We start from the raw sequence: 25,362 nt of genomic DNA, 5'->3' as shown, positions 1-25,362 counted from the left end.
GCCTACTGAAGTATAATACCATGTTTCAGATGAAGTTACTTAGGATTTATTTGACAAATGGGAGAAATGTGTAGATTTCACTAATCTTCAAAAGCAAAGCAGCAAAAAGAAAATTGATCACTGGAGAGGAACCAATGTGAGGAAGCACTCATCAATTCAAAATATACTTTTTTTTTTCCCCTTAAGGTACCTCAAGTTTATCTAACCACTTTTCAAGGAAGAAATACAATGTTTTTAAATGAAAATAAGAAGGTAAATGTTGCAGATGCAAAACTACAATGCACATGGAGCTAACTACTACTCATATTTTTACATTTTTATCCTTCACATAAGCATGCTCTTAGTCCTGTGGAAAGCAGGAGACTTGTAAGCTAGTTTTCAGAGAGATGCAAACCTCAGAACTGCACAGTACTTTTTCTCTCAAGTCCCCTTTTGTTTCAAAAAAAAATTTTTTTTTGCAGTTACATAACATGGATAGTAGTATTTCCAGAGTGAAGGAATGGAAAAAGTACAGCCTAGCTTTGAAAGTACTTTAGTATGATGAGCAGATGAAAAGGAGCTGCTTTTGCTGTCCAGAGTTTGCAGTAAGAAACTTAAACTCTGTTTTGCAAGACACTGAGGGGTGTCATAGGTAGAACTCTAGGGGAAGCAACATCTTCATCTTGTTCTTCTGGCATCAGTTACTGTTCTGTAATGAAAGGGATTGCATGAGACACAAATTAGTCCAGAGCTGGTCTTTGACACCTGACACTCAAACTTTCAAACTTGGGGTTGAGACTTCAACAAAGATGTGTTTGAATAGGAGTTCTTCAGTGAAGCTTTTCAGATGTGATATAATTACCTGAAATTCCAGTTTTCCAGTCACTGCACTAGGCTTACAACTCATGTCAAAATGGATAAGCAATTTTAATTCTTCTATATATTTGTATCTATTCTGGCTGGATTCTTACATGAAATGTTACAGGACTCTCTTCTTTCTACTTGTCAGAGATGTGTCCCAAATTCTTGATAAAATAGTTTTCCAATGTTGAAATTACTAATGTGCAAAGAAAGGAGAAAGGGATTTCACTGTGCATGGGGATGTTGAGATACTCAACTGGTTCAATCTTCATTTACTGCAAAATCAAAACTCAAAATCACTGAAAGATTGCTGAGAAAATACAGATCTAACCAGGTGTGTTGCATGTTCAGTGATGTATGAAATGCACAGGGAAACAAAGGTGTGCTGATTCAACCACTGAAGAGGAAGGTCCTTGTTCTAAGACTCCCGACAAAAGTACATCACAAGTGATAGATGCAAAGTTTGCTTCAGGAAGAATCACAGAAGGACATTGTTCACTTTGTAGCTGCTTCTGACATGTTCTGAAATACTTTGAGTTACTGCAAAGGTCTAATATAATATCTGTTAAAGAGGAACAGGCATTTTGGAAAGCCTCCAATCATTAACTGGATAAGGAAAAAAAAAGTTACAGGAGAGAGCTGAGAGTGTGAACTTTCACACATCTAGACTATTAACTGCAGCTAAAATTAACTAAAGTGCTGGTTCACATTTCGATCATGAGACTTCAGTCTTGGTCTTGTATTTCTCTATATTTCCTACAAGGAGCAAATGCACAGCTTGTGCATGTTTGCTCAAAGTGTCAAGCTGCTAAATTTCCATTGCAGGGGTTTTTTTCTTATCCTTCTAAAGGCTTTTAGAAAGTGAACTGCACGGTCTAAAAGTTCTCAGGTTCAACCAAGCAAACCTTGGTACAGAACTAATGCGCACTGTTAGAGCCTGGGTTGATCTCAAGGCATCTCTTTAAGGTATAGCTGGGCTTTCCCACAGTCCTAAAATGACCAGAGTTGTAGGTATGCATGTTATGTCCATGGCAGCTGTCCTAAGAGAGCTGGCTCTGCTCTCCATCATTCAGGGACAGTGCTTCCTTGCCTTGGAGGGCTGCTTGTGGCCTGCTCACAGCTGCAGCAGCAGAATGGAATACATCCAGGGTGCTGCTGATTTGTTGCATGGTCAGTGGTGCTGATCTTGTCCTTGTAAACAGCAATATTATCACTAATATGTGGGGTTTTTTCGTAAGTCTTACAAAGCAGGTGCCATAGCTGAAGTTCAGGAGGATGGAATGACTCTTGCTCATTTCTCCTGGGATGATTCTTTTTGAAAAAAATATCTGAGCTATTTTTCTTGTACAGTGTTCCTAAACAACTTGAATAAATGGTTTCTCGGTAACATTTACATCCACAAAACATAAGGGTTTTTTTCACATCAAGCCTATCAAATATTAACAGCAGTTGAAGTTTTAAACTTTCTTTCCTTTTCCTAAGAGATATTTTCCAAAGCCTTTCTCTATGGATATGATATTGCTTCCTTTGGCAAGTTTCTTTAGCATTTGGTGGTTTAAGTGAGGTGTTCACCACTTAAACCGTCACCTAAATCTAGTAAGTTTTATGTTAAGAATAATCTAAGTTGTTATAGTTCTAAAAAGTTTTTTTCATTGTTCACCAAAAAGCTGAATAGTGGTGCTGTGAACTTGAGTGAGATAATTTAACATAGTTCTGTGGTATCTTGATGTTTCCCTCCACAATATGTAAATTGCTAAAAGACAAACTGCACAAGACTGCTTTCCTCAGAAATTGGTGGGTTATAATACTTGTGTTTGTGTTAGACCACATCAGATGGAAAGCTTGAAAACGCTTTGAGATATAGTATGTTTAGAGTGACCATCTGCCTTCAGCTTCTTTTACTGTCTAATTGTGAAAATACCTAGAAGTTGTTCAGATGTAATAATACTATACTATTCAGTCCACTTGTGTGTGCAGTTGTTATTACTTGGATTGCACTGATACTATGGTTATACCTGTTAATTAATATAGCAATTATTCAATTGAGATCAGGAAAAGAAGTGTCCTTGGAAAAGTGAAAAATAGCATAAAGTTCTCTTATACTAACTGTTTTCAGTATCAGATTTGAAAGCTAGTTTGTCTTAGTATGTTTTTATTGAAATTCTCTGTGTACAAAGTCATCAATAACATTTTTTGGTCATGGGTTTTCCTATTTCAATGTTATGTAGATTAACTGGGTGAGTCTATATGAAGCTTAAGTTCTAACAGTTCTAGTACTTCAGGGGAAGGATAGACAAGTAATTAAAAGTCTGTTACTAGTATGTTACTAGGATTAGGAAAGTGCTGGTAAAATATGTCTATTTTTCTCAATTCACTTTTAAGACTAAACAGGTTTTTGTGCTTGTCAATGGAAGTGTGCTGGTATTTGTAAAATGAACTGGGAGATCTAAGTTGCCATTTTTTCTAGGGGCAAAAGTTTGGAATCATAGGTCATCAAGCATGAGAATATTTGCCTTGTTCTCCTTGTCTCCTTAAATGTGCTAATAAATGCTGAAGTACGTATAGGAATTGTATTGTTATTCTTACTTGCTTGTTATTCTTACATTCCCCTGTTCTAACTTTTGCCATCTATAATGATTCAGTGACTCTGTCTATAACTTAAGAGATCTGAGTGAAGTAATGAAATTGATTTCTCACTAATGCGTCGATGTATTTGAAATAGAAGTCTTTCTGCAGTCATTGCCTTTTATCACTGCAGAGCCATTAACTAATAGCTTCCATCCTGGGACAATGCAGTGACTAGAGCCTGAGGGAATATAATTTTCTATAATATATCTGCAAGAAGCACCAGTCTACAAGAACTGGATTTTTGTAGAAGCAGACTTTAGAAATCATTTGTTGCTATCATTTTGGGAAGACTGAGGGCTGAAAAATTATGAGAGGTATTCACATAATCAGGGAGAAAGAACAGAGAAAAGAGATGTGCTTTCTAGCAGAGGATTCTTGTTTAACTGAGGCCAGCTGAAGAAGAAAGTGCAAAGCAGTGAAAAACATCGCTTCAGTTTGGAGAAGAAGCCGTATGTGGCAGGGAGGATCCTGGTACCCTTCCAGGACTCCAAACCTAGGCTTAAGCAGTGATCAAGACTGGTGAGAAGAAATTAAGTCAACACGATTGTCTTTTCATATATCTCTATTTTTCTTGGCTTCTGCAGCTTAGATGAGTTTGTCTCAGAATCAAGAGCGTTTTGTTTGCATTAATTAGTATATCACAGTTAAATGATCTGTAAATTCCACATTGCTGAGGTCAAAGTTGAAGGAGAGTACATGGATTAACTACCTGGGAGTTAGAACAGCCCTGAGCAGGTCCTGGGATTCTACAGCAGAGTTAGGTGCTTGTGGTGAAGAAGGAAAGCTTGTGGTGATGAGATTCCAGCCTAACCCTAACCCAGGGTTCTAGGAGCTGTCTGACCCCATATGAGAAGCTTCCAGACAGGGAGAACTCTTGATAATGTAATGCTACCCCTTGAGCTTCTAGGTTGTGGGAGTGAGGAGTTTTCAGAACAACACACAAAGGGCAGTTACCTGATGTTGATTCCTCTAGCCCAACTGGGAGAGATGCTGTTGTGTGAAACATTTCATTTAGGTATTCCTAGATCCAGAAAATGCCAAAAGCGCAATTTAAGTTTGAAGAAATTAAGACCGCAAGAAACTAGGATAATGGGAAACAATTTGGGAGTTACTGACTTGATCTGCTTAGTGGTCTGCCACCGTGAAGAATGAGCTTGTTTCATGTGATTGCCAGGGTGAGAGAGGGAGAACTAGAACCCTGAGTGAATTTAAAAACCTGAGCTCCTATTGTTCACTCACAAAGGGAGGAGTAGGAAAAACATTTCATTCTGTCTTCAGCTTCAGAGCACTTGTGACACACAGAGGGGACAGTTCCTTCCTCTCATGGAATCTGAATTCCAGTAAGAAACTGGAGCATCAGATTGTTTTGGATGTATTTCTGTTCCTGCACAGGAGTAATTTAAAAACACCAGGTTCCAGTATCCTGCTTCCACTCACGTAACAGTTCTCCCAGCCCTGTGTGAGTATTTATGGACTTACGACCTCCAGCACCACTGCCCCATTCCAGTAGTCCATAGATATTCATGTTGTTCTGCATCTGTGGCAAATGGCAAGGGATAAGGAAGATGTAAAGCAGAAGTTCAGGGTGAGGCAAGCCTGTAACATACTGCTTTGGTTTGCATGTTGGTGAGAGCTGCATTGGGAAGTGAAGAATAGCAGGGGGTTGCCCCTCAGGTAATTTAGGCAGCATTTTTTTCCTTTAGTCAGGCTGAATGCTTCAGTGCAATTTATGAGCTCTTAAACAATTTATGTTTTTCCTTAGTAAGATATGTGGATATCTAAATATCTCCTGAGACTAAGGAAACCAAGAAGTACATTAAGAACTGCCAGTGAAGGTTTTTAATCCTTCATTGTGTGCCTCTGTTGAGACCTAGGACATTAGCTGGAATACTGTAAGGCAACATTGTTCCGATCAAGAAAAATAGCTCTAGTTTCCCTAATGAATTCTAAAAGTACTTTAAATTCCACGTAATAACTAATGTGCATTAATCTTGATCGCTGCAAGTCTTTAATGGCTGCTAAACAGAAGTGTATATCTTAAATTAAAATGCCAGCTTGAAGCATGTGCTAAAAGTGTTGGTAGAAGAGAAGCAGTACTGCTTCTTAATGGAGGGGGGAAATCTAGGAATCTTAAATGGGTAGATATTCCCATTTCCAAGTATTAATCACTTGAACTCCTAATAGGTTCTTCCATTGGGAAAAACAAGGTCAGATATTTTAGAAAACTTGAACTTGCTTCAGAAGACTGTTGTATCAAGCCAGTTGCGGAGATGTCCCTGCGTTGTTGGCAGCCCTGCACGTGAAAAGCAGATAGGGATGTTTTAATTCCCCACCCCACAGTAGATGCCACAGCAGCAAACATGTCCTTTGCTGTGTGACCCATGCATATTGCCGCTGCATTGCACGGAAGAGGTCCCTGTTTGCGGAGGGAAACGTCTCCTGTTCAGAGCTTCCTTTTGCTGTTTCTCAGACTACCACTGTGGCTTGAGTGTGCCATTAGCTACCCCAGTAAATATTTACTGGAAAACACAATTGAATACGTGACAATATATGTTTTGCCAGTTACAGTGAAATAACACATCACATTAAATGTTCTTGCAAAGTATGTTCCTACTAGGTAGAGAACCTGTAAAGCTTGCTGATCAACAGAAAAAAGACGTGTCTCTGCTGATGTTGCTGTTTGCTTCAGACCATTGAATACAACGTTTCCCAGGAATTAGCAAGGGTGGGTAAACGGGCACCTGAGCAGTGGGGCCAGAACTGCCTGCAAGATGTTGGTGTGTGGGTGGGCTTCTCTCTGCCAGGGCTGTGCACGTGTGCTACCCCTCACCCCTGAGGGTCACCTGTGCAGGCTGTGAAGGAGCCAGGGGTATCTGAGTGAGGTCAGCTGTGAAATGTGTTCCGGCAGTCTGGGAGAGGGCCTGTAAAATGGTTTAATTCCTGAAGTCAAACAGAGAAGTGTCTGGTCCCCTTCCTGGCATTTCAGACCTTACTCCTGTTCCTGGATCAGTGTGGCTATCTTATTCTCAGATAGAAAGAGAACAACTTGTTGCAGTCTCAGTTTTTGTTACATGTTTGAAGTGCTGTGTCTGTCTAGTCATTTCAGGCCCAGAGAAACACACGTTTTCACATTTCCCTCTTGTGCACATTCATATATCCCGGTAAATTGATAATAGAACTTTATAGGAGCCTATGGCCAGTACCATTACATGGATAAGACCAGCCTGTCGCCATTTAACTCCAGATGCTAACTAAGAACCACACAGCCACTCACTCACTTCCCCCTGCCCTGTGTGGGGGAGAACCAGGAAAAAAGTAAACCTATGGCTTGAGATAAGAACAGTTTAATAATTGAAACAAAATAAAATATTATAATAGCATAATAATTGTAATGAGAAGGAGGTAGGTTTAATTTCTGTAAGGGAAACAAGTGATGCACAATACAACTTCTTGTCCCTCAGCAGCAGTCTCTCCTGTCCAATGACTCCCAGTTTATGTGCTGGTTATGATGTCCTGTGGTCTGGAATATCCCTTTGGCCAGTTTGGGTCAGCTGTCCTGGCCATGCTCCCTCCCAGATCCTTGTGCAGCTCCTCACTGGCAGAGCACGGAAACCTGAAGAGCCCCTGGCTCAAGGTAAGCACTGCTGAGCACCAACTGAGCCATCAGTGTGTTATCAACATCAGTCTCATACTAAATTCAAAACATCACATTGTACTGGCTAGTGGAAAGAAAATTAACTCTCCAGGACACAAGCTCAGTAGCTGCCTTTTACTCTGGACTGATAAAAGATAATGAGCTGTTTCTCCTTCAGATGCCTTCTTCATTAGTGGTATGGGGAAGGCTGCAGCTGAATAATACCATAAATCTGAGCTTTGGACAGGACCATCATAAAAAATTGCAACTTTGTACCAGAAAGTACAGATCAAGTATAAACTGCCTTTGCTAGTTCAAATTTATTCCAGAAATATCGACAGAAAAAAATTGTAGAGCAGACTGTAGATGGGATCAGGACTGTGAGCCAGGGGAGCTGCGATCTGCTGCACTGGGTCGTTTGTCACATCGTAGCTGGTGTGAAAACAACAGGTACGGGAAATTCTCAGCGGTGCGATTCCATTTGGCACATAGGCTGGGGATTGCCACATGCCTTTTGATCCAGATTGAATCTGTGATGGTTTCTGACCCAGTATTGTAGAGATCCAAATTTAATGAATGCAGACCCACTTTTTAGAGAGTTTGTTGGAATTGCACAGTAAAAAAGAGATGGGTGGCATTCTGTTTCAAATGTATTGCATGTATTGGTATGCTGTATATATAATTTATGCAAACCTTACAAAACTGATGTAAAAATCACGTAGTTCTGGCAGATATTACTACAACCTCAATTGAGATTTTTTGTCTTTGTAAATCAAGCCTTGACAGTACTTTGCTCTGTTTCTCATGGAAACATAGCAGTTTCTAAAACAAATTTCTAACAATTTTTTTTTAATTTCCTTTACTGAGAAGTGACTTCCTGCCTTGATGTCATTTCATTTTGTAACTTACTAGCTTTTCTAAAACATTCTGTAGCAAAATGAAGCCAAATGTTGACTTTTTAATGTTGATAAGTTATTTTCTAGGTTCTCTGTAGCTTTGTATTTTAATGCTGTTGTGTCTCCAAAACAGTCTTCCAAAACCTGCTTTAATGCATGAAAAAAATATTTATTGTGTACAATTTCAACAAATAAATAAAGAGAAATTTAAGTTGTCAGAGCTAGGAATTTGGGGAAGGAAGAGTGAGGAGTGCCAAGATAACATGTCTTACCATTTGGATAAAGAATTAAGTAGTCGAGAAATGTAACATTGCAGGAAGATGTTGTATGATTCAGAGAACAAATCTTGCAGCCCTTTGCTAGATGGAGCAATCTCAGTCCCCTGTACCATGGTGTAACCCACAGCCTGACAACAGCTCCAATTCCCCAACTGTTGTGCAGGAAGTACTCATTGGAAGCTGACTACAGAGACGGTGGACAAGTGGCTTACCAGACTCTGAGGCAGGCAGCAGAGCCAATAAACTGGGGGATTATCCAGTTAAATCACATGGCAATGTGAGGAGGATGAAGAACTGACCGTTTTTGGCAGGAGTGAGCTAGTGCATTTCATGAAAGAATATACCTGTGTGGAAAGCGGGCTGTGCATTTTGTCCCATAGAATACAACATGTTAAAGGAATTTGAAGTCTGGTTTTTGTACTTCAGTGGAGATGACAGTATTACCAGTATCCATATGGAGTCAGCAATGTGTTTTGTCTTATTTTCAATATTTTACAATGAAGCAGAGATATTCTTAGTTAATATTCTTGTGAGCAAAGCAGTGAAGAAACATCCTAGAAGGATGTTTGGTTTAGTTATTTGCAATTTAATCTCAATTATTTATTGAAAACAAGGACAAAGTAAGAGAAGAGTTAGTAAAAATCAGAGTTGAAGGCTTTGACAAAACTGTCTTATCTTTCAGTATAACTTAGTGTAGCCCATAACATATGTATTAACACACAAATTAAGATAATCTATGGATATTTAATTTTAAAAGCCACCATATACCAAATCTTACTTCCAGCCTCTGTGGTTAGCACAGTCAGCATGTTATCAGCTAAATTTCATCTTAACAATTTAAGAAGCCAAAGAGTACATCTCGAAGAGTGTTCTCAGTGTCTGTGAGTGATGCTGGCAAATCCAGTCAGGATTCCAAGCATTACTTTGCAGTGCTGGCTGTCTTCAAACTGGAGTTGGTTCTCCATTATATTGGCACGGGGGTCTCTCCACATACATATTGTGCTCCTGTGAGAAAAATTAAGTCAGTTTGACTTTTTTCAGATAAATCAGATCATGTTTCTTTTCCAATTTCTTATTTTGATGTATGGTTTTGTATTTTCTAAATTGCCCATACATCTTAGTTTTTTTGCCCACTTTTCATCTTAATTTTTTATTGCATGCTACCATTTTTTAAAACAATGACTCATATTTAGATCTCTAGTGAGGGCATTATTCTTCATCACTATCTGAGACTATCTCCTTCCTATAACAGAAATTAGTTGGAGGAATTAGCCCATTTTCAAAAAACTTTTTTCAAACCAAATACCGGTAGAGTTGCGGTACAATGCCCATCCACGCACTGGGAAGGAAGGCTTGAAACTTTCTTTACTCACTGCTGAGCCTTGATATCTCCTATTACAGCTTCCCAGAGCTACCCAAAATCTCTACAGAGCTATAGATCCACCATCTGACATTTGTTGTCAGAATGGGTAATATTTGTAAACTAGAAGAAGCTGGAAAGAGAATTGATGCAAACAACAAAGGCCTGGTTTAGCTTTCGAATAGGATTAAGAAGTGATATGCCAGAGTGCATCTGTGCATTCTCCATTATGAAATTGTCAGGTAACAGTCTAGTATTCCACATAGTGAAAAGTATATTTAATTTTCTGTTGTCTTCTACATGTCAATGACAAGATCATTTGTTGTGTGATATAAAACTGCCACTGTCACCTTTGCCTTCCGAAGAAATAGTCATATTGCATGTTGTAAATGTCTTCTTATAACTACATGGATTATTTTCAAACAACTTGAAGTTAATGACAACTAATATTTTAGGGACACAGTTTATATTTCTGTGATTTAATTACAGAAGCAAAATTGTATGTTCAACTTTTCAATTTTCCATTATCCAATTTAATTATAATCTGTATCTAAATTAGTTCAGTGCAGAGAAAATCACACTGCGTTTTGTTTTAAAGTTTTATTGCTACACTGTTTTGGAATATCCCAGTGTTTAATTATTAAGAAATCATCATTTTCTTGAAGAAGACATTAGTATTGTTAAGAAACTACTGTTGGGGTGATTTTCTTGTTATTAAACTTTCCCCTTGACCTGAATATTAAGAAAACACCAACTCATCAATGGGCCAATTTTAGCAAAATTTACAAAATATCCTTATTAACACACTGTAGTAATTGCTGGATTTATTTTCAATTTTCTGTGACTTCCTGACTTAAAATACTCTCGGTTTAGATATACATTGAGTGTTTAGTTCAGAGAACTACCTATAAAGCTGTTCTAAGATGGTTTTCAGTTTCCACAATAGTTTCTCACCATTGGAACTGTGCACAGGTGTGCTCGATTTTAAAGCAGAAAGGCACTGAGGCTGTACAGAATTTAATTAGCTCTCACTTAACTGTTGTGTTAGTTAAAATATGCTTTGGAGCTGTCAGTTGGAATTGGTGGATGCATGGAAGAGGTTTTCATGAGGAGCATTGAAGGCACACTGTTCATCCAACTGCGGGGACTCTGTCTGCACCCCAGGGCTGTGCAAGACACGTTCTCGGTGCATTTTTCTGCATATTAGATTTCTGGATCATCTTGTAATCCTGCAGACAGCATTGGATGAGTTCTTGAGGAAATATATGAGGTGTCTGGCATTTGTTCCTGTGGCACTAAATAGTGTCCTGTTTGTCACAGCACGAGCATGAAGTGAAAACACACACTGCAGCTTGCCAGGAGTGCTGGGGTAGTGCTGTTTGTTTCTCCCATGGCGGTGTGCCTGGCAGCGTGCTGCACTAGTGCCAGGGAGGAGCACCAGGACAGAAAATCCAGTGTTCCTGCACAGATGTACGAGGGAAATTGCCAGAGGGTAGACACCTGAGTTACAGGCAGGCTATGGACAATTGCTTACTCATGTATTAAGTGTAGATAAAAGGGCATAGATCAGAATGGTTGGGCTTGGAAGGGACCTTAAAGATATTGCCATGTATCCCATGCTAAGAAAACATAATTGCAAAACTTAGAACATCTCTCTGAAAATTTAACCATCTTGTCTGTCTTATGTAACATATTAATGCCCACAACGTTGATTTTCAGTCTGTGTGTTCTCAGAGCTCAAGGCATTGAAGCTTGTTAGCCAAGTATTGGGCTGGCATCTTCAGAATGGGTTGAAGAAGAGTTTTACTGGATAACCAGCCCTAATTCTTCATAACTGAAGAATATTGCCAGAGAACTAGTTTATCTGAATAAGTTGTTCCCATAGTCAAATTCCAGTTGCATTACCAAATGCTACATCACCTTCTTTCCATTGTGGAAGGAGTTCACAGAAAGCTGTGGTCTAGGTGTGTGTGGAAACCAGGACAGACCTTCTGCATGGAGCTTCAGAGGCTTGCCCGGGGTGGTGTAGGTTGTGTTGCAGGGCTGCGATGCTGTTGGAAGACAGCACGCAGTTTCAAAATGCCCTTTTCAAACCCTTGCCTTCCAAACTACCTACAGCTGCTGTGTGAGTGTTCTCATTAGAGAGAAACTTGGCTGTATTTGGTAGGAAATTGAAGTCCTAATTTATAATGTCAATGCTGTAAGCTGATTGCTTGTAAAAGACTAAACACACTTAGTCTGCAGACTCTACTTCATTATTGTACTGATTTTAGGAGCTGTTGAAAAAAAGCCAGGTCAACTTGCAATAAATTAGAGGTTTACTTATCAGAGTAGGGATGAGGATGTGGGTATTGGGAGTTTAAAGGATATGTGAACATTTATTTAAATACTTTCTGTAGTTCTCATTTACAAGTTCAAAACAAGGTTTGGAAAAGATTTAAGTTTGCTTTGTTTAAAGCAAGGGTTATGTTGCCCTTTGAATTCCTTTGCTAATTAGATGTTTATATTTTAATGTAGCACTGTATTTCTTAAAGGGGTGTCATTGGGATGCAAAACAAACCAGAGACAACCTGCTTTTCAGTTAAGAGAAGAATGTTTTTCCAACATTGTTTTCAGCCAATTATAAATTAAGGCCTTCAGATAACAGAAGCAAGAAATACTGGACTTTTTTCACTTTGTTCCCTATGGTTCTCTCCATGAACTAAATTTAAATTGATTTTATAAGAACATTAAATTGATTTTATAAGAATGCAGTTTTCATTTGACCTGTACATTGTAATCAGATTTTAGTGGTCATTTTAACTGATCAAGATCTAAATAAATTTTCTGTAAGTTTTTCTGTGCTATTTTTAGAGGCATTCAGCTTGTGCTATTGCAACTTCATAAACCTGTCTCTTCTTTTGGAATACCACTACTTCTCATTAGCATTCTGTAGATAAAATTTTTCTAAAACTACCTTTATACATATATAACTACAAATGTTTTTTTCATGTTTAATATCATTGTGAATTACACTTGTAATTTATTTAAATCTCTCGACAATTCATTTAAATATGTGAGAGTTTTTTTAAATGTATTTCTCTTTTTTGCAGCATGTGAACTGGTGGGCCTCTAGTACTGGGTATTACAAAGGAAAAATACTTAATGCAAAGGAAAAGGAAATGTGAATTGTAGAAGTGTTTTTCACAGAGTTGTCAGATACTTAAAATTCTGCATTCCGTGTTTTGGCAGTTGTTTGTATGTGAGCTTAAAGATACTCAGTTATTATTGACTTGTTTGGCTTTTAATAGCAGTCGAGCAAAATTCGTTATAAAAATGCAAATCAAGCTAATGGAAGCCTGCAACATCTGCTGAATCATTCTCTCTAAATAGTAAGAAGGAATCCTGTATGTGCTTAACTTTTCCATTTAAAAATGCTCCGCACTATGGCTCTGAAACTGGAAATGACAAGGAATGGGCACAAAACAGTGAGGAAAATATACATTTAAAATTGTTTGTTATGTCAATAGATATGCTGCCACAGGCATATACTGCTTTTTCTCTGAGGGTAGAAGTTATTAAGAGGATGTTATCTCTTTTTTTTGAATTTGCAAAGAAAAAATGCAGCTCTGTGTTCCTGATGTCCTTCCTCCATACTTCTATCCGGGTTAGCTTTTTATTTGATATCATAATACTTATTTAAACATTTTTTTGAATACCTGTGAAGATGCAGTTTATGGTACACAAATACTGAAAGGTTTTTATACCGTAATAAAAACAATGCTAACATTCTGGAGAGGTTTTTTTGTTTTTTCTATTAGAGGACAAATACTTATCTGTGTTTTCTTTTTTTTTTTTTTCATGGCTTTTTCTTCCCCATGAGTGACTAGGTTTTCATGTGGAGATTGAACAGAGCTGTCATTTTAGCTTTGCTGAAATAACAAGAATTGACAAAATAGATGATGGTCAGTCTTTTGCATTTCCAAAGATACTGTTTAATACAACTGTAGGAGGGATGAAATATGGGAGAGGCATCCCTTAAAGTTTCTGGAAAGTCTTTTTGTAGACTGGAAATCCATTCTTTAATTAACTAGTCACACTGAGTATTTCAGATCCCTGTATTTTGTTGATTGTCCTCACTGAAATCTAGTTGCTATGAAGTATATTTAAATTTTAAAAGTGACTTTCTTGCATAAATCAATAATTTTGCTAGTCTTTGCTGTAATAATTTAGTAAATTAACTGTTATTCACTTTCAAGAAATAATGAACTGGCAGTGAGATATTATTTCAGTGACCTGTTACTTCTTTAATTTCTTCATAGACCTTTTTTTTTTTCTTTTCTGTGAGATCTGTGCTATTGGTTTCTGTCCCAGTAAATGTTACAGTATTTGGGCTGGCTCTAAAAGCCTGCTTGTCCTGACACATTCTTTAATACATCATCTGCAGTCGCGTGTACATGTTTCATATGTGTAAATGACAACTGTCAGATTGTTAATTTCATTTGTCAGTGGGCAAATACCATCCGTTTCCATAGATGCAGCCTTACAAACAGATGAATACAAATGTTTTCAGCTGTGAGCATTGTGGTATAGGTTCGCTCCATGACTTTATTCATCTTTATTTCTCAGTTAGCATTGCCTTTGTACTTCTTATCCACTGCTTGTTAAAGATGCACTATTCGTTTCTTCTTTTGCTGAGTAAGACTCTTACAGGTTTCTTTAATTCCCAATTAGCTTTTCTTTGCTGATAGTGTCATTAATGCCTAAAATAGCGCTGTAGCTCTGAAGGCTGAAATCGTCACAAAGTCAGCAAGGGTTACTAAGGCTCCATACATTTGCATAGCTTTTAGTGAAAATGTGCTAAGATTTCTTCCAACTGGGCATTTTAAGTATGGGAGCTTCCTTGTCCAAACTGCATGCTAATAGAAGCTGTGTGGAAATAATCAGTGTTATGCCTGAGAAACTGCTTTTTATTGTGAATTAGGCTGCATTTAGTGCCCTAAAACTCCCTCAGCACACCACATTTGAGTTTCAGTAGCAAAGTATTCAGGAAATGCTTTTACTTTATCCCATTTTTCCTTGTCAGGGATTTAGAGGCCAGAGTGTATCCCAGGGTTTCAGTCTTGCCTCCCAGGAATATTACTTCTACCACCCTATGCTGAACAGCAAAACCCACCTGACATCAGTGGGAGGAAGTGGCCTGTAAAGCAGCAGCAGTGTCTCTTTTTGTCCCACAGCTGCAGCAGAAGGGGAAGACGGAACATAGTGCTCTCGCTTCCCATTCTGACTTGGACTCCCCTTCTGACTTCCCACCACACCTTGTCCATCTCCCTGAAAAGCTGAAAAAGGGCAGGTCAGGTGTCAGTCAACCAGCCCACAAACCAAGCAGTCTGGGCTAATGAGAATTCCTGTTTCTTGGAAAACAGCAATAAAGGTGTCTGTATAAATAAAAACTCCTTTGTATTTCAGCATTGCTTACAAGCTCCTAAATATGACTGTTAATCTTTGCCTTTATTTCTTCTGGATATGTATAACTCATGTCAGTATTTATCAAAGGTCTTCCTTGCTATATGCTATTTCTCTGTGCTCTCAAGTAACACGATTATTGTTAAATTACTGCTTTTTGCTAAAATAGATAGATCATTTTGTTAGTTTTTCATGACTGCAAGTGGGTGCATTGTCTTCTTAATAAAACCCCACCCAACAAGGAAAAGGAAAGTTTTTGAGAGATGCCTGCCCCTCTGCGTGTATTTTTCTGCTTGAAATTTGATGAAATTATCTGGAAGCATTTTGAAGGTGTTTCTACATCTCATTATGAATTCTGTGCAATGCAAAAATCTCAACTTTATTTTTGTCTCAGAAGTACACGTCTGATATAAAATTCCCTTTGGCAAGGAAAAGAGATTTTAGGATTCCATAAATCCAAATTCTTTTGCTCATGGCTACATCCCAGTTGAAGCGTTAGATTTTCCTTGGAGATCTTTCAGAGCCAGGAACATGATTCTTTCAGCAGGGTATGGTGCATATCAGCTTCCTGTTTAAACTGGTTCATTCTCCAGAGATGCAAAGAAATGTGTTGTTCAGCCTGGCAGTACTAATCCAAAGAGACAAAAGGGAAGGATGGGACCCCAAAGTTTGGAAGCATGAAACTGTAGATGCTGGTGCAGTGAGATTTGGCTAATCAGTTACGGTTTTACTTTTATTAAATAAGTAGAAACTTGAATATTTCAAAATAATATAATAACATTTTTGTTTTGGTATTATCTCTTTCACACAATGGCTTTCTTCTTTCTTTTGGGATGCAAGAGGCAAGTAAATCTACTCATTATTTTCAAACAGTCTCATACTTTCTTCAGAAGATGGAAGAAACAACACTACTTTACACCTACTGCTGACAGTGCATAACAGCAATTAAAAAATGAACTGTGTGAACTGGCTACTTTAAAAACAAGTGCTGTACTTTTTGTCTAGGCCTGAAACAAGATGAGTCCTTTAGCCTCATTTTTTCTCATGTTGAATATAAGTCTCTCAGTAAGCACTGAGACACCTCCATTCATGGACCTTGTCTCTGTCTGTCCTTCCAGGGGTCACAAACGCAAACTGGATGAAGATGATGCTGCCAGTGAATCCAGTAAAGAATCCAGCAATGAAGATGAGGAGGGAAGCAGTTCTGAAGCGGATGAAATGGCAGCAGCACTTGAAGCTGAACTGAATGACTTCATGTGAGATTCATGCAGAAGACAGAATTTGTAATTATATTTTACTTCTCATAAACAGATTGGACTTCAGATGAGTCCCTTATGTCAGTACTCAATGTTTTTCCAAAACGTGTGTGTATATTTTGCAAAGCAGCTCAAGAGGTGATATGTTATTTTACAAAATCAGAAGTAGATGTTTTTAAGTTGTTTTACTAAAGGAAAATATACTTTTTTAAGCAAAAAAAAAAGTATTAAATGGGATGCGGTGTGCTATGCCAAAGACATGTTAGGAGCTCTGCAGAACCTTCATGTATGGGACAGTAGTACAAAGACTTGTGATTAAACACACATCAAGTTTCTAAAAATATTGCAGGCTGTGGTTTATCGGTTACAATCTTCAAATAGAGGAGGAGATAAAAAATAAAGCTTTCAAATATAAAAGGATTTTTGAAATAAAAAAGAACTATTTATATTTGTATAGAAACAGAACGTGATATGCAAGCTTTGTGAACTCTGCACTTGACCCACCTGTTATTTGTTTGTAAGAGAATACATAGTGATCAGCATTCATGGTTTTAGGTTACTTTGTTGAATAGTTGGGTTCTTTAGAGACATTGTTTAGATTTTTAACTTCTCTTCTCTGTAAACAGAAATTTAGCACAGCAGACTATGTGGTCCTGTACTGCCACAGGATGCATATTCACCTATTTGTGTTGTCTTGGAAAGAACAAGTGCTACTTCAGGCTAGATAGAATTTAATTTCTTTGAAAAGAGATCTGATGTAAAGTTTTTGTATATTCTATTTCATATTTGACCCACAAAACAGATTTTCTTTCATTTAATAAAGGTTCATTTTGTATGCTTTGTTTCTCTTTCCTGTTCATTTTCTTCCATCAAACATAAGACACTTTTCTCTATTATCTTTCCTTTATTCTGCATGAAAATAATGAAAAACATTGAAAGCAGGTGCAAATTTGTAGATTCAGGCAGATAGCTGAAGGACAGAAGGAAACACTGGCCCAGACGATTCATGGATGCTAACATCTGACATTTTCTCAGGTGGCTTTGACTGGCCTCTGAAATTACCATAAGAGTTGTTGCTCTGGTATTGAATTTCTGAGGCCAGGACCATGGTTTATTCTCAATTGTTAGCAACTGGAGATTGAATCCTTTTAATAATATGTTTGCAAAAGAAGACTCATTAGTTTGTATGTCATGGTTAAAAGGAAGTACATTCTGGTGCAGAAATACTTCATTTTTCCACTTAGCAGTAAAAACAGAACATTTCAGTAGAACCTCAGCTGCTTTACAAAAAGCACTCTAATTTTAAAGCTTCATAATGACAATAAAAGGAAGACTGAGAAAATACAAGAGCCTTTTCAGGTTAATACTGCTTTTCCACTTTAGAATGCAAAGTCAGCACCCACAGACAAAAATGGTGGATTTTTTGGGAAAATGTTCAGTTTCCTGGACATTTACACAGCTACCACACAGCTGAATGCTACAGTGGCCTGCCTGCTGTAGCTCTCCATGAAAACAAGCAGGATGTCCCCAAGTGACTTTCATCATAGAACAGGAGAAAAAGACTAACACTTGTAAAATGGGAAGTCAAAATACTTTCTTTTTATTCAGTAACCTGAATGCAGCCTCCCCAGGTATCAGAGGATGATTCCTTGCAATTAAATACTAAAATGTCAGGGGTTGTGGGGTGCATTTTGTGTTTTCTTAAATCCCCACTTGAAATAATGTGAAATAACAATGGCTTTCCGGGTCACTGTGATGCTGCAAATGACTTGACAGCACAAATTTCAGCAGAGACTCGTTCTGGCTGATGGTCTTTGCCAGTCACGCAACTCTGTGGCAGCATTCAAGCTCTGAATGTAAACACAGTCAGCAAGCAAAGCAGGGCAGGCTCTGCCCTGGTTCAAGCAGCTTCGCTGGGTGCTGCATCCCCGGCACCACAGCTGCCGCAGAGTGCTCGTGGAGGGATTCCATGTGGACAGGCTCTCTGCTGAGAAAGGCTGTGTCTTCCTCCCGGTGTTGTTTTATGGCTGATGGTTTAACTGGTGTCAGGGGGTCTGGGCAGGAATCCTAAAAGCTATCAGCACTCCAGTATCTTTTAACAGTCCCTGCCCTCCAGTCCTTGGAGTAGGGGGGTCCTAGCACAGGGAGAGTTGAGAGTCACCAACCCATTGCTCTCTGCCAGAGCAGTCCAGAAGGCATCGAGCCTGCTATTGCTGAAAAGTCGCCCCCTGCTCATTCAGGTGGCTGTGTTGAGTGCACTGGTCACCAGTCTCTGCACAGGCAGGAGAGAGAAGTGGAAACTGAAGATTGATAAATTAAATGAGATTATATGAGATGGTAAGTTAAATGCCCATTCTAACCTGCCAGCAAGAAGTCTCTGGATGTATGAAGTTGTCACTCACTCCCACTAGCTTACACTTTTTTGAAGGTGCAGGAGCATCTTATGAAAAGCAACAAATGTGCTTTGTGAAATGACTTTAACTCTTTATTAAGTGACCTAGATATTTTGACTGGGTGTTTTATCCTGCCTTCTGGGCCTAGTTCTGTACATTATGTAGCCAGCAGGGACCTGCTACCAGCAAGGGCACTCTGATGGCTGAAGCGGAGACCAAATTCCCAGTGAGGCTGTTGAACTTATTGGGCAGTACTGGTTTGTGAAAGGGTACCAGGTGTGGAAATGAGCACAGAAAGGACACCTTGCTTCCTTAAGCATTCTAAGTGTGTACTATCACTGCTGGCCAGGAAAGATGGCTTCTAAGGCCTCATGGTTATTTAAGAACTGGTAAGAGCCATTATTTTGATTTAAAGACCAACAGTTTTACTTTCTCCTCAACTTGCCCTCACCAGTTCTTAAGAGAATGAGAAGACATCACAGCTCTGATGAGGATCATAGAATAGTTTGGGTTGGAAGGGATCTTTAAAGGTCACCTAGTCCATTCTCCCTACAATGAGCAGGGACATGTTTAACTAGACCAGGTTGCTCAGAGCTTGGTCCAACCTGGCCTCAAATGTTTCCAGGGATGGGGATGAGGTGGGACCTGTGATAAAAGAAAAAGCATCACGTAGTGGCCAAGCTTTTCTCCTTGTGCCTGTGCTGGGGAGGGGGGAAGAGGAGGGAGCAGTTGCTTAGCACTGAGATGTGGAAAGTTCCAAGCATGCAGATACTTTTGCTGTTGGGTTTTGTGCATATGTGAAGTAGGCCTCGAGTTTTCTGTGTTAGATAGTAACATCCTCTCTGAAAGGTGGGGAGTCTCAATTTTCCTTCTTGGCACTACTTCTTGCAGAATAGGTGACTGTCTTACAAGTGTGAAAATACACATACACAAACCTGGAGCTGTACCTAAAGATTTCTCAGCTCTGCCTAATTTTACTACAGTGAACACTGCAGTAGGTGACAAGTCAAAGAATAAATACGTAGTGGTCTCGTTAAAGAAGTGGATCTTGTCATGTAGCTGAAAATTCAGCATGAGAAGACTCCCAATTTTCACTACTTGTAGGAAAGCTTTTTATACATTTGTTTTTCCTATCCAATCCCACCTTCTGTTGTCATTTCAGAAGTGTTTGGAGCCCAGCACCCATCTCAGCCTCCTCTCCCTTCCCTCTCCAAGGAACGGGAGGCAGCAGTATCCAATCCCCCAGGCAGCATCACCTACAGCAGGCATACATACCTGCCCTGATAGGCTGCAGTTGCATATCCTGTGCTCTTCCTCCTGACCTGGCTTTGTAAGAGAGAGAGGGAGATATTAACTATAATAACAGCAGTAACAAATAGTACAGATAAGTGAAAATATTGCCTTTTTGTAGGCTGGGTGTGAGTGCTTCCATGTGGAAAGAGGAACATCTTTCTTCTAGGAATTTATTCCTCAGTGTCATACAGCTCATAACCGTAAATGGAAAAACCTTTGTTTCTGGTCTAGCCTCCCATATATATCAACTGGATCATTCCCAGCAGCTGTTAAGTCATTGTCCCCAAGAGCCAGGCCAGCTGCTTTCCTGGATTTCCTCAGGCCCACGTGAACCCTGTGATCTTTCTCCTCCAAGGAAAGAGTAAGTCTGTTGTCATCAATATGTGCATCACAGAATGGCTGAGGTAGGAGTGGACCTCTGGAGGTCATATGGTCTAATCCCCTGCTCAAGCAGAGAGGGTCACTCAGTTGATTGTCCATGTCCATGTCCATGTCCTGTCAGTTTCTTGGATGTCTCCAACAATGGAGAGTTTCCAGCCTGTGCTCAGTCACCCTCACAGTAAAAAGATACTTCTTTTTTTCTTCTTCTTTTTTTTTTTTTTTTTTAGGGGATGTGGAAAGGGAAAACATTGGCACAAGGAGCATGATTGCTGGCTAAGACCGAGGAGGCGTAAAGCGGGTGTGGCCCTCCCCGCTGAGTTTCTCAAAGAGGAGAAACTTCAGGATGCGTAATTGCCAGCAACTTGTTTTCTTTCAGGTCCAGAACCAGACCCTGTACTGGAGAATCCCCTACCATATGTTAATGAGAGTGTGGATTTTAATATATATGTGATGGGGTTTTGAGACACCTGATATTTTACTTGGGAGAAAGATTTGAGAAGGATGCCAGGCACTTGGAACACAGGATTGCTAGAACTGTGGAGAAACAGACATGAACTATAAGTCAAGCCCTCTTTTGTGCAAACTCTCTTTCTGGTACAACAACGTATTCCTTTCACTCTTCTCATTCTTTGTGACTTTCTCTTTTTGCTGGTGAGTGGCAGAAATACCCAGTGACCTGATCCCATGGAAGGGTGGGGTTGGCATAGACCCCAACCCCAGAGCACTCAGATCACTTACTTGGCAAAATGGGGGCTGATTTTGACTCAGATTCTGTTGTGTGCCCTGAGCAGAGGGTGGGTTGATGTGTTTGCATTACTTGACACTTCTGACTTGCACAAGCCCTTTTAAAACCCCTGGATTTCTCATCCCTGCAAGTCTCATGCCCACAGAGGCTGTGCTGCCACCCTGTGAGTCAGAGCTCCCTTGGCAGAAGATGATTAATTCTTTTCATTCCACACTCCATTCTAACTCTGTTCCCTGAAAAGGCAAGGAGCCACTTATATCTGGTAGATATAACTATGTATGGCACTTCTAAAGAGCTCCATCCCAAGATGAAGCTGGACTGGCTTAGTCACTGTGTGGGTTTAGAGGCACTTTAAAGGTAGAGCAGATGCTAACCTGCTAACACCAGAGGTAAAAATGTGTTTTGTTGCCCTATCTGTGGGATGGACACCTGTGTCCACAGGTTCCTTCCATGTGCTGTCCTCTTCCCCTGAGCAGTCCTCCATGAGTCAGTGTGTCTCGCCAGGAGACTGGGAAGCAGAATAGAGAGAGACCTTCCTCCTGAGTCACCACTGCCATCTTCCTGAGCCAAACACTCACCAGAGCTGGCAGACAGTAACCGTATTGCAAAGCCATGTAGGTTTAATAGGTGGTGAAAAATACCCATCCTTCTCTAAGTCTGCTCTTATACAGAACAGTGCAGTTTTCCTCTGTCCCTTCTACATCTGCCAGGGGAAGCCTTGACAAAGTGAATCACAGTGACAGGTCTCTACTGACAGTAACCATGAGGGAGAAACCTTGACCAAGGACTGTCAGAAGGGCTGGGTCCTCCTCCCTTTTCCTTGTCTACAGGCGACCAACGTCTCTGAGTCCCCAAGACTGTTTGCCTGTCAGATTTTGGATGTGGTTGCTCCTTCACAACAACCAAGCTGTTCTTGTTGAAGCACAAACTACCATTGCTATTGATCAATTGTAAGCAGCAAAGCCCGTAGGCAACAGCCTGCTCCTCCTCCTCATGCTGCCTTCAGACCAGGTGCTGGCACTTTTCTGGCAGGGAGCACAGCAAGAAGTCAGAAAAGCTTCTTACCTTTTCAGATCCACCCCTACGGAGATGTATGACCCTTTCAGGACATAAGTATTAAATATGTCACTTAGTTTCAATATAAATGGTGCTTGGGAGGTTCTTTGTTTTAATTAAGTGGATGAGTTTGGTCCTCAGAGAGCTCAACATGTCCTTGAGTGAATAAATGTTTTAATAATTCAACTTTGTCTCTCATAATCTTATAGCTGCAACCCACAGAATACCAAATGAAAACCACTGAATACCAAATGAAGAATACTCCATTTCATTCCTCTGCTTTTTGCTTTCTGTCCTTGGATCCAAGCTCTCAGCCAGCCTCTCAGACCAAGGGGGAAGCCCCACCATGGGACCCATATGCACAGCAGCCCTGTGCCGAGCCCACAGGACAGAGCCATCAGCCACATCCTCCTCCCTCCAGGGGCTGCCTGTGGAAGCCGTGTCACCTCTGAGCCTACCTCAGAGGAACAACAGCTGTGCATCTTCCAGCATCCATCAACTTCACTGACCATCACCTTTCCCTCGCTGGCGGAAAAGGCATTCAGCTTGCTGGCACAAAGCACATCTTCCCCTGCAGCTGGCTCCTCCTGTCAGCCACCCAAGACACTTCTCAGCGCTTTGGGTTTTGGCACCTGAAATCAATTTTGTTTTTTAAAATTCCTAAGACAGCTAAGGAGGTGAAAGCAGGCCCCTGGTGGACTGTGGGATGGAAAAGACAGAAACTCAAGAGTCTGAAAGTTGTGCATTACCAGAAGAACTCATCTCTCACTACAGAGGGTATGCTTGGTGTGCATTCATCTGAACATACCCATCAGGCAAGGAAAGGTGAACAAAGGCTGGGCACTGTTCCCTTACATGAGCGGGTTCTCAGTCTATAAGGGGAAAGAAGGGGGCAAAACAGAGGTTCATTAGAACAGAAATTCTCCTCTATAGAATGTGCCCAGGGCTGTATCAGCCCAACACCTACTGTTGTCCTTGTAGCTGGAACTACAGCCTGTGCACAGGCCATCAAGCAGAGCCCCTGGTTTGCTTCATTACAGGAGGGTGCCTGTAGGTGCAGACTTGGGCACAGCAGGTGTTAATTTCAGCTGTGGCTTTACATAACTTTTAATTGCCTGCATTTGACATCTGTGAGGCAAAGGCACTAACAGCCGCAGTGGAAGTGCTGAGGAATAAGTCCGTGAGTAATTCCTGGTTTATCTCCAGCTTATATCGTTTACCTCATTACGGGACTGCCTGCAGCCTTCGGCTGCTCTCTGCTTCCCCAGAGTTAATAGATTTCACATGTCTCTGTACCACGTCCCTGTCTCAGCTGAACTCTCCACACAGACACAGCACAACCTCCCCCACGCCCGCGAACAGTGAGTTGGTGTGAAGACAGCCCAAGTGCTCTGTGACAGGGATGCAGCAGCTGCTGCCCGAAAATGTGCGATGCTCAAAGAGCAGCCCTGGCCACGGTGCTTTGCTGTGATGCAGCACAGGCCAAGACCCGAGTGGCAAAGCAGAAACAGCTGCTGCTTTCAGAGAGCAAAAAACAAAAATGCTGCCCGTGCTGGAGAGAGACACGTTGCAACTGCGCTGCAGCTCGCTCACTTCGGACTGCAACCACCCTGGAGCAGCCCTGAGCAGGGTATTTTGGGCCCCTCACTACAACACAGTCATTGAGATACTGGAGTGTGTCCAGAGAAGGGCAATGAATCTGGTGAAGGGTCTGGAGCACAAGTCTGATGAGGAGCAGTTGAGGGAGATTGAGGTGTTTAGTCTGGAGAAAAGGAAGCTCAGAGGGGACCTTATCATTCTCTACAACAGCCTGAAAGGAGGGTGTAGCCAGGTGGAGGGTGGTTTCTTTTCCAAAGTAGCGCGGGATAGGACAAGAGGACGGTACTTCGAGTTGTACCAGAGGAGGTTTACTTGGATTTTAGGAAAAATTTTTTTACTGAAAGCGTGGTCAAGCATTGGAACAGGTTGTCCAGAGAGAAGTGTTCAAAAGGCATGTGGACATGGCACCAGGAAACATGGTTTAGTGGTGGACTTGGCAGTGCTGGGTTAACAGTTAGGTTCAATGAGCTAAGAGGTCTTTTCCAACCTAAACTATTCTATAAGTCCATGAAACAGCCCCTGTATGCTGGTCTCTGCCTGGGTTTGGGTGAAGCAGGTCCTCACAGTCAGCATGAGCTCCATCCCCCGGCAGCCTATCTAGAACCCAGGTCTTGGTATTAGGGGCACAAAATATGTTGCTTTTCTTAGATTCCCCATTGCTCTTTGTCTTTGTGCTGCAAAGGGCTGTGGGACGCCATGGAGCTCCCAGAGAGGCAGCTCTTGCCTGGTGGACACTGCTGTGTCTCCCCTGATGGAAACCCTGGAGCCCTCCAAGGAGCTCATGGTGGCTGAGGAGGTGTTCTCTGGCATCTCTGGAAGCTGTGATAGACCACTTTTCAGATCAGAAGAATTTAAAACTAATTCAGGATCCTCTTCTGGGTCATTGTGGAAGTACTTAGAAACCTAGAGAGCACAAAGGAAAAACTGCTTTCATTGCCTAGTTTCCTGACATGACACTGAAGGCTCAGTGCTTGTAGCTCTCATGCTATGGTGTTCACTTGGCTTTCTTGGAAGATATTTAGCTAATCATTATCATTTAATGCCTTTGTGTCTGTAGATATTGCTGCACCACTCTTCACACTTCTGCTACTGGCTGTTACCAACTCTCTTTCCATTTAAAACCATGGAGCCTGCAAACTACAGGAGTTTCAATTTGCACTTTAAGAAAATGTGAATTTTCTTCTCTACTCCTTGAGGTTGTGAAGCAAACTTTGAAACCATGTCCTGTCTGCACTGTGAAAAAGCTCAGCGACGAGTATACCTGGTGACTTTTAAGCTAAGCTCACAGCTTCGTGGGGGTTTACATGCAATTTTGAATGTGAGAGGCTGTGAATAATAATAGTAGTCTTGAGGCAATGAGGTGTAATGGGGTAAACAATATGAGATTTTCCCACTGAGTTGAAATGAGACTCCTTCAAATCTTTTGTGAAATTTTGACACAGCTCAAAGAAATGTTTTCTGAGGAGCATGTGGGCTGCAATATTGGGAACAGATTCTTCCAGTGTTAACAAGTAAGGATACTGCCTCAGAAACTACATCCAAGCATTTTCAGAGTTGA

At 40.6% G+C, this 25,362-nt stretch overlaps 1 protein-coding gene and 1 long non-coding RNA gene across 5 annotated transcripts in view; one reads left to right on the top strand and one right to left on the bottom strand.

Moving 5' to 3' along the window:
* Positions 1-16,550, top strand: part of CTDP1 (CTD phosphatase subunit 1) — an 87,605-nt gene extending 71,055 nt beyond the window's left edge. For both annotated transcript variants that reach the window (XM_017738618.1, XM_008637123.2), the window contains one exon: positions 16,200-16,550. In XM_017738618.1, coding sequence (XP_017594107.1) covers positions 16,200-16,223 — 24 coding nt within the window. In that variant the 3' untranslated portion in view covers positions 16,224-16,550. The remainder of the gene's footprint in view (positions 1-16,199) is intronic.
* LOC108447729 overlaps positions 8,152-25,362 on the bottom strand; it is a 38,944-nt gene continuing 21,733 nt past the window's right edge. The window contains exons 4-6 of one of the 3 annotated variants that reach the window (XR_001863409.1): positions 20,006-20,056; positions 14,792-14,954; positions 8,152-13,547 (exon numbers count right to left, since the gene is read on the bottom strand). This is a non-coding gene — a long non-coding RNA (uncharacterized LOC108447729). Of the gene's footprint in view, positions 13,548-14,454; positions 14,955-20,005; positions 20,057-25,362 lie in introns of those variants that run through there. The other 2 variants (XR_001863410.1, XR_001863408.1) reach the window with 2 other exon arrangements.

This window comes from Corvus brachyrhynchos, unplaced genomic scaffold, assembly GCF_000691975.1.
Source record: "Corvus brachyrhynchos isolate BGI_N302 unplaced genomic scaffold, ASM69197v1 scaffold146, whole genome shotgun sequence".
Taxonomy (NCBI): domain Eukaryota; kingdom Metazoa; phylum Chordata; class Aves; order Passeriformes; family Corvidae; genus Corvus; species Corvus brachyrhynchos.
This window is presented reverse-complemented; position numbering and strand designations above follow the sequence as displayed.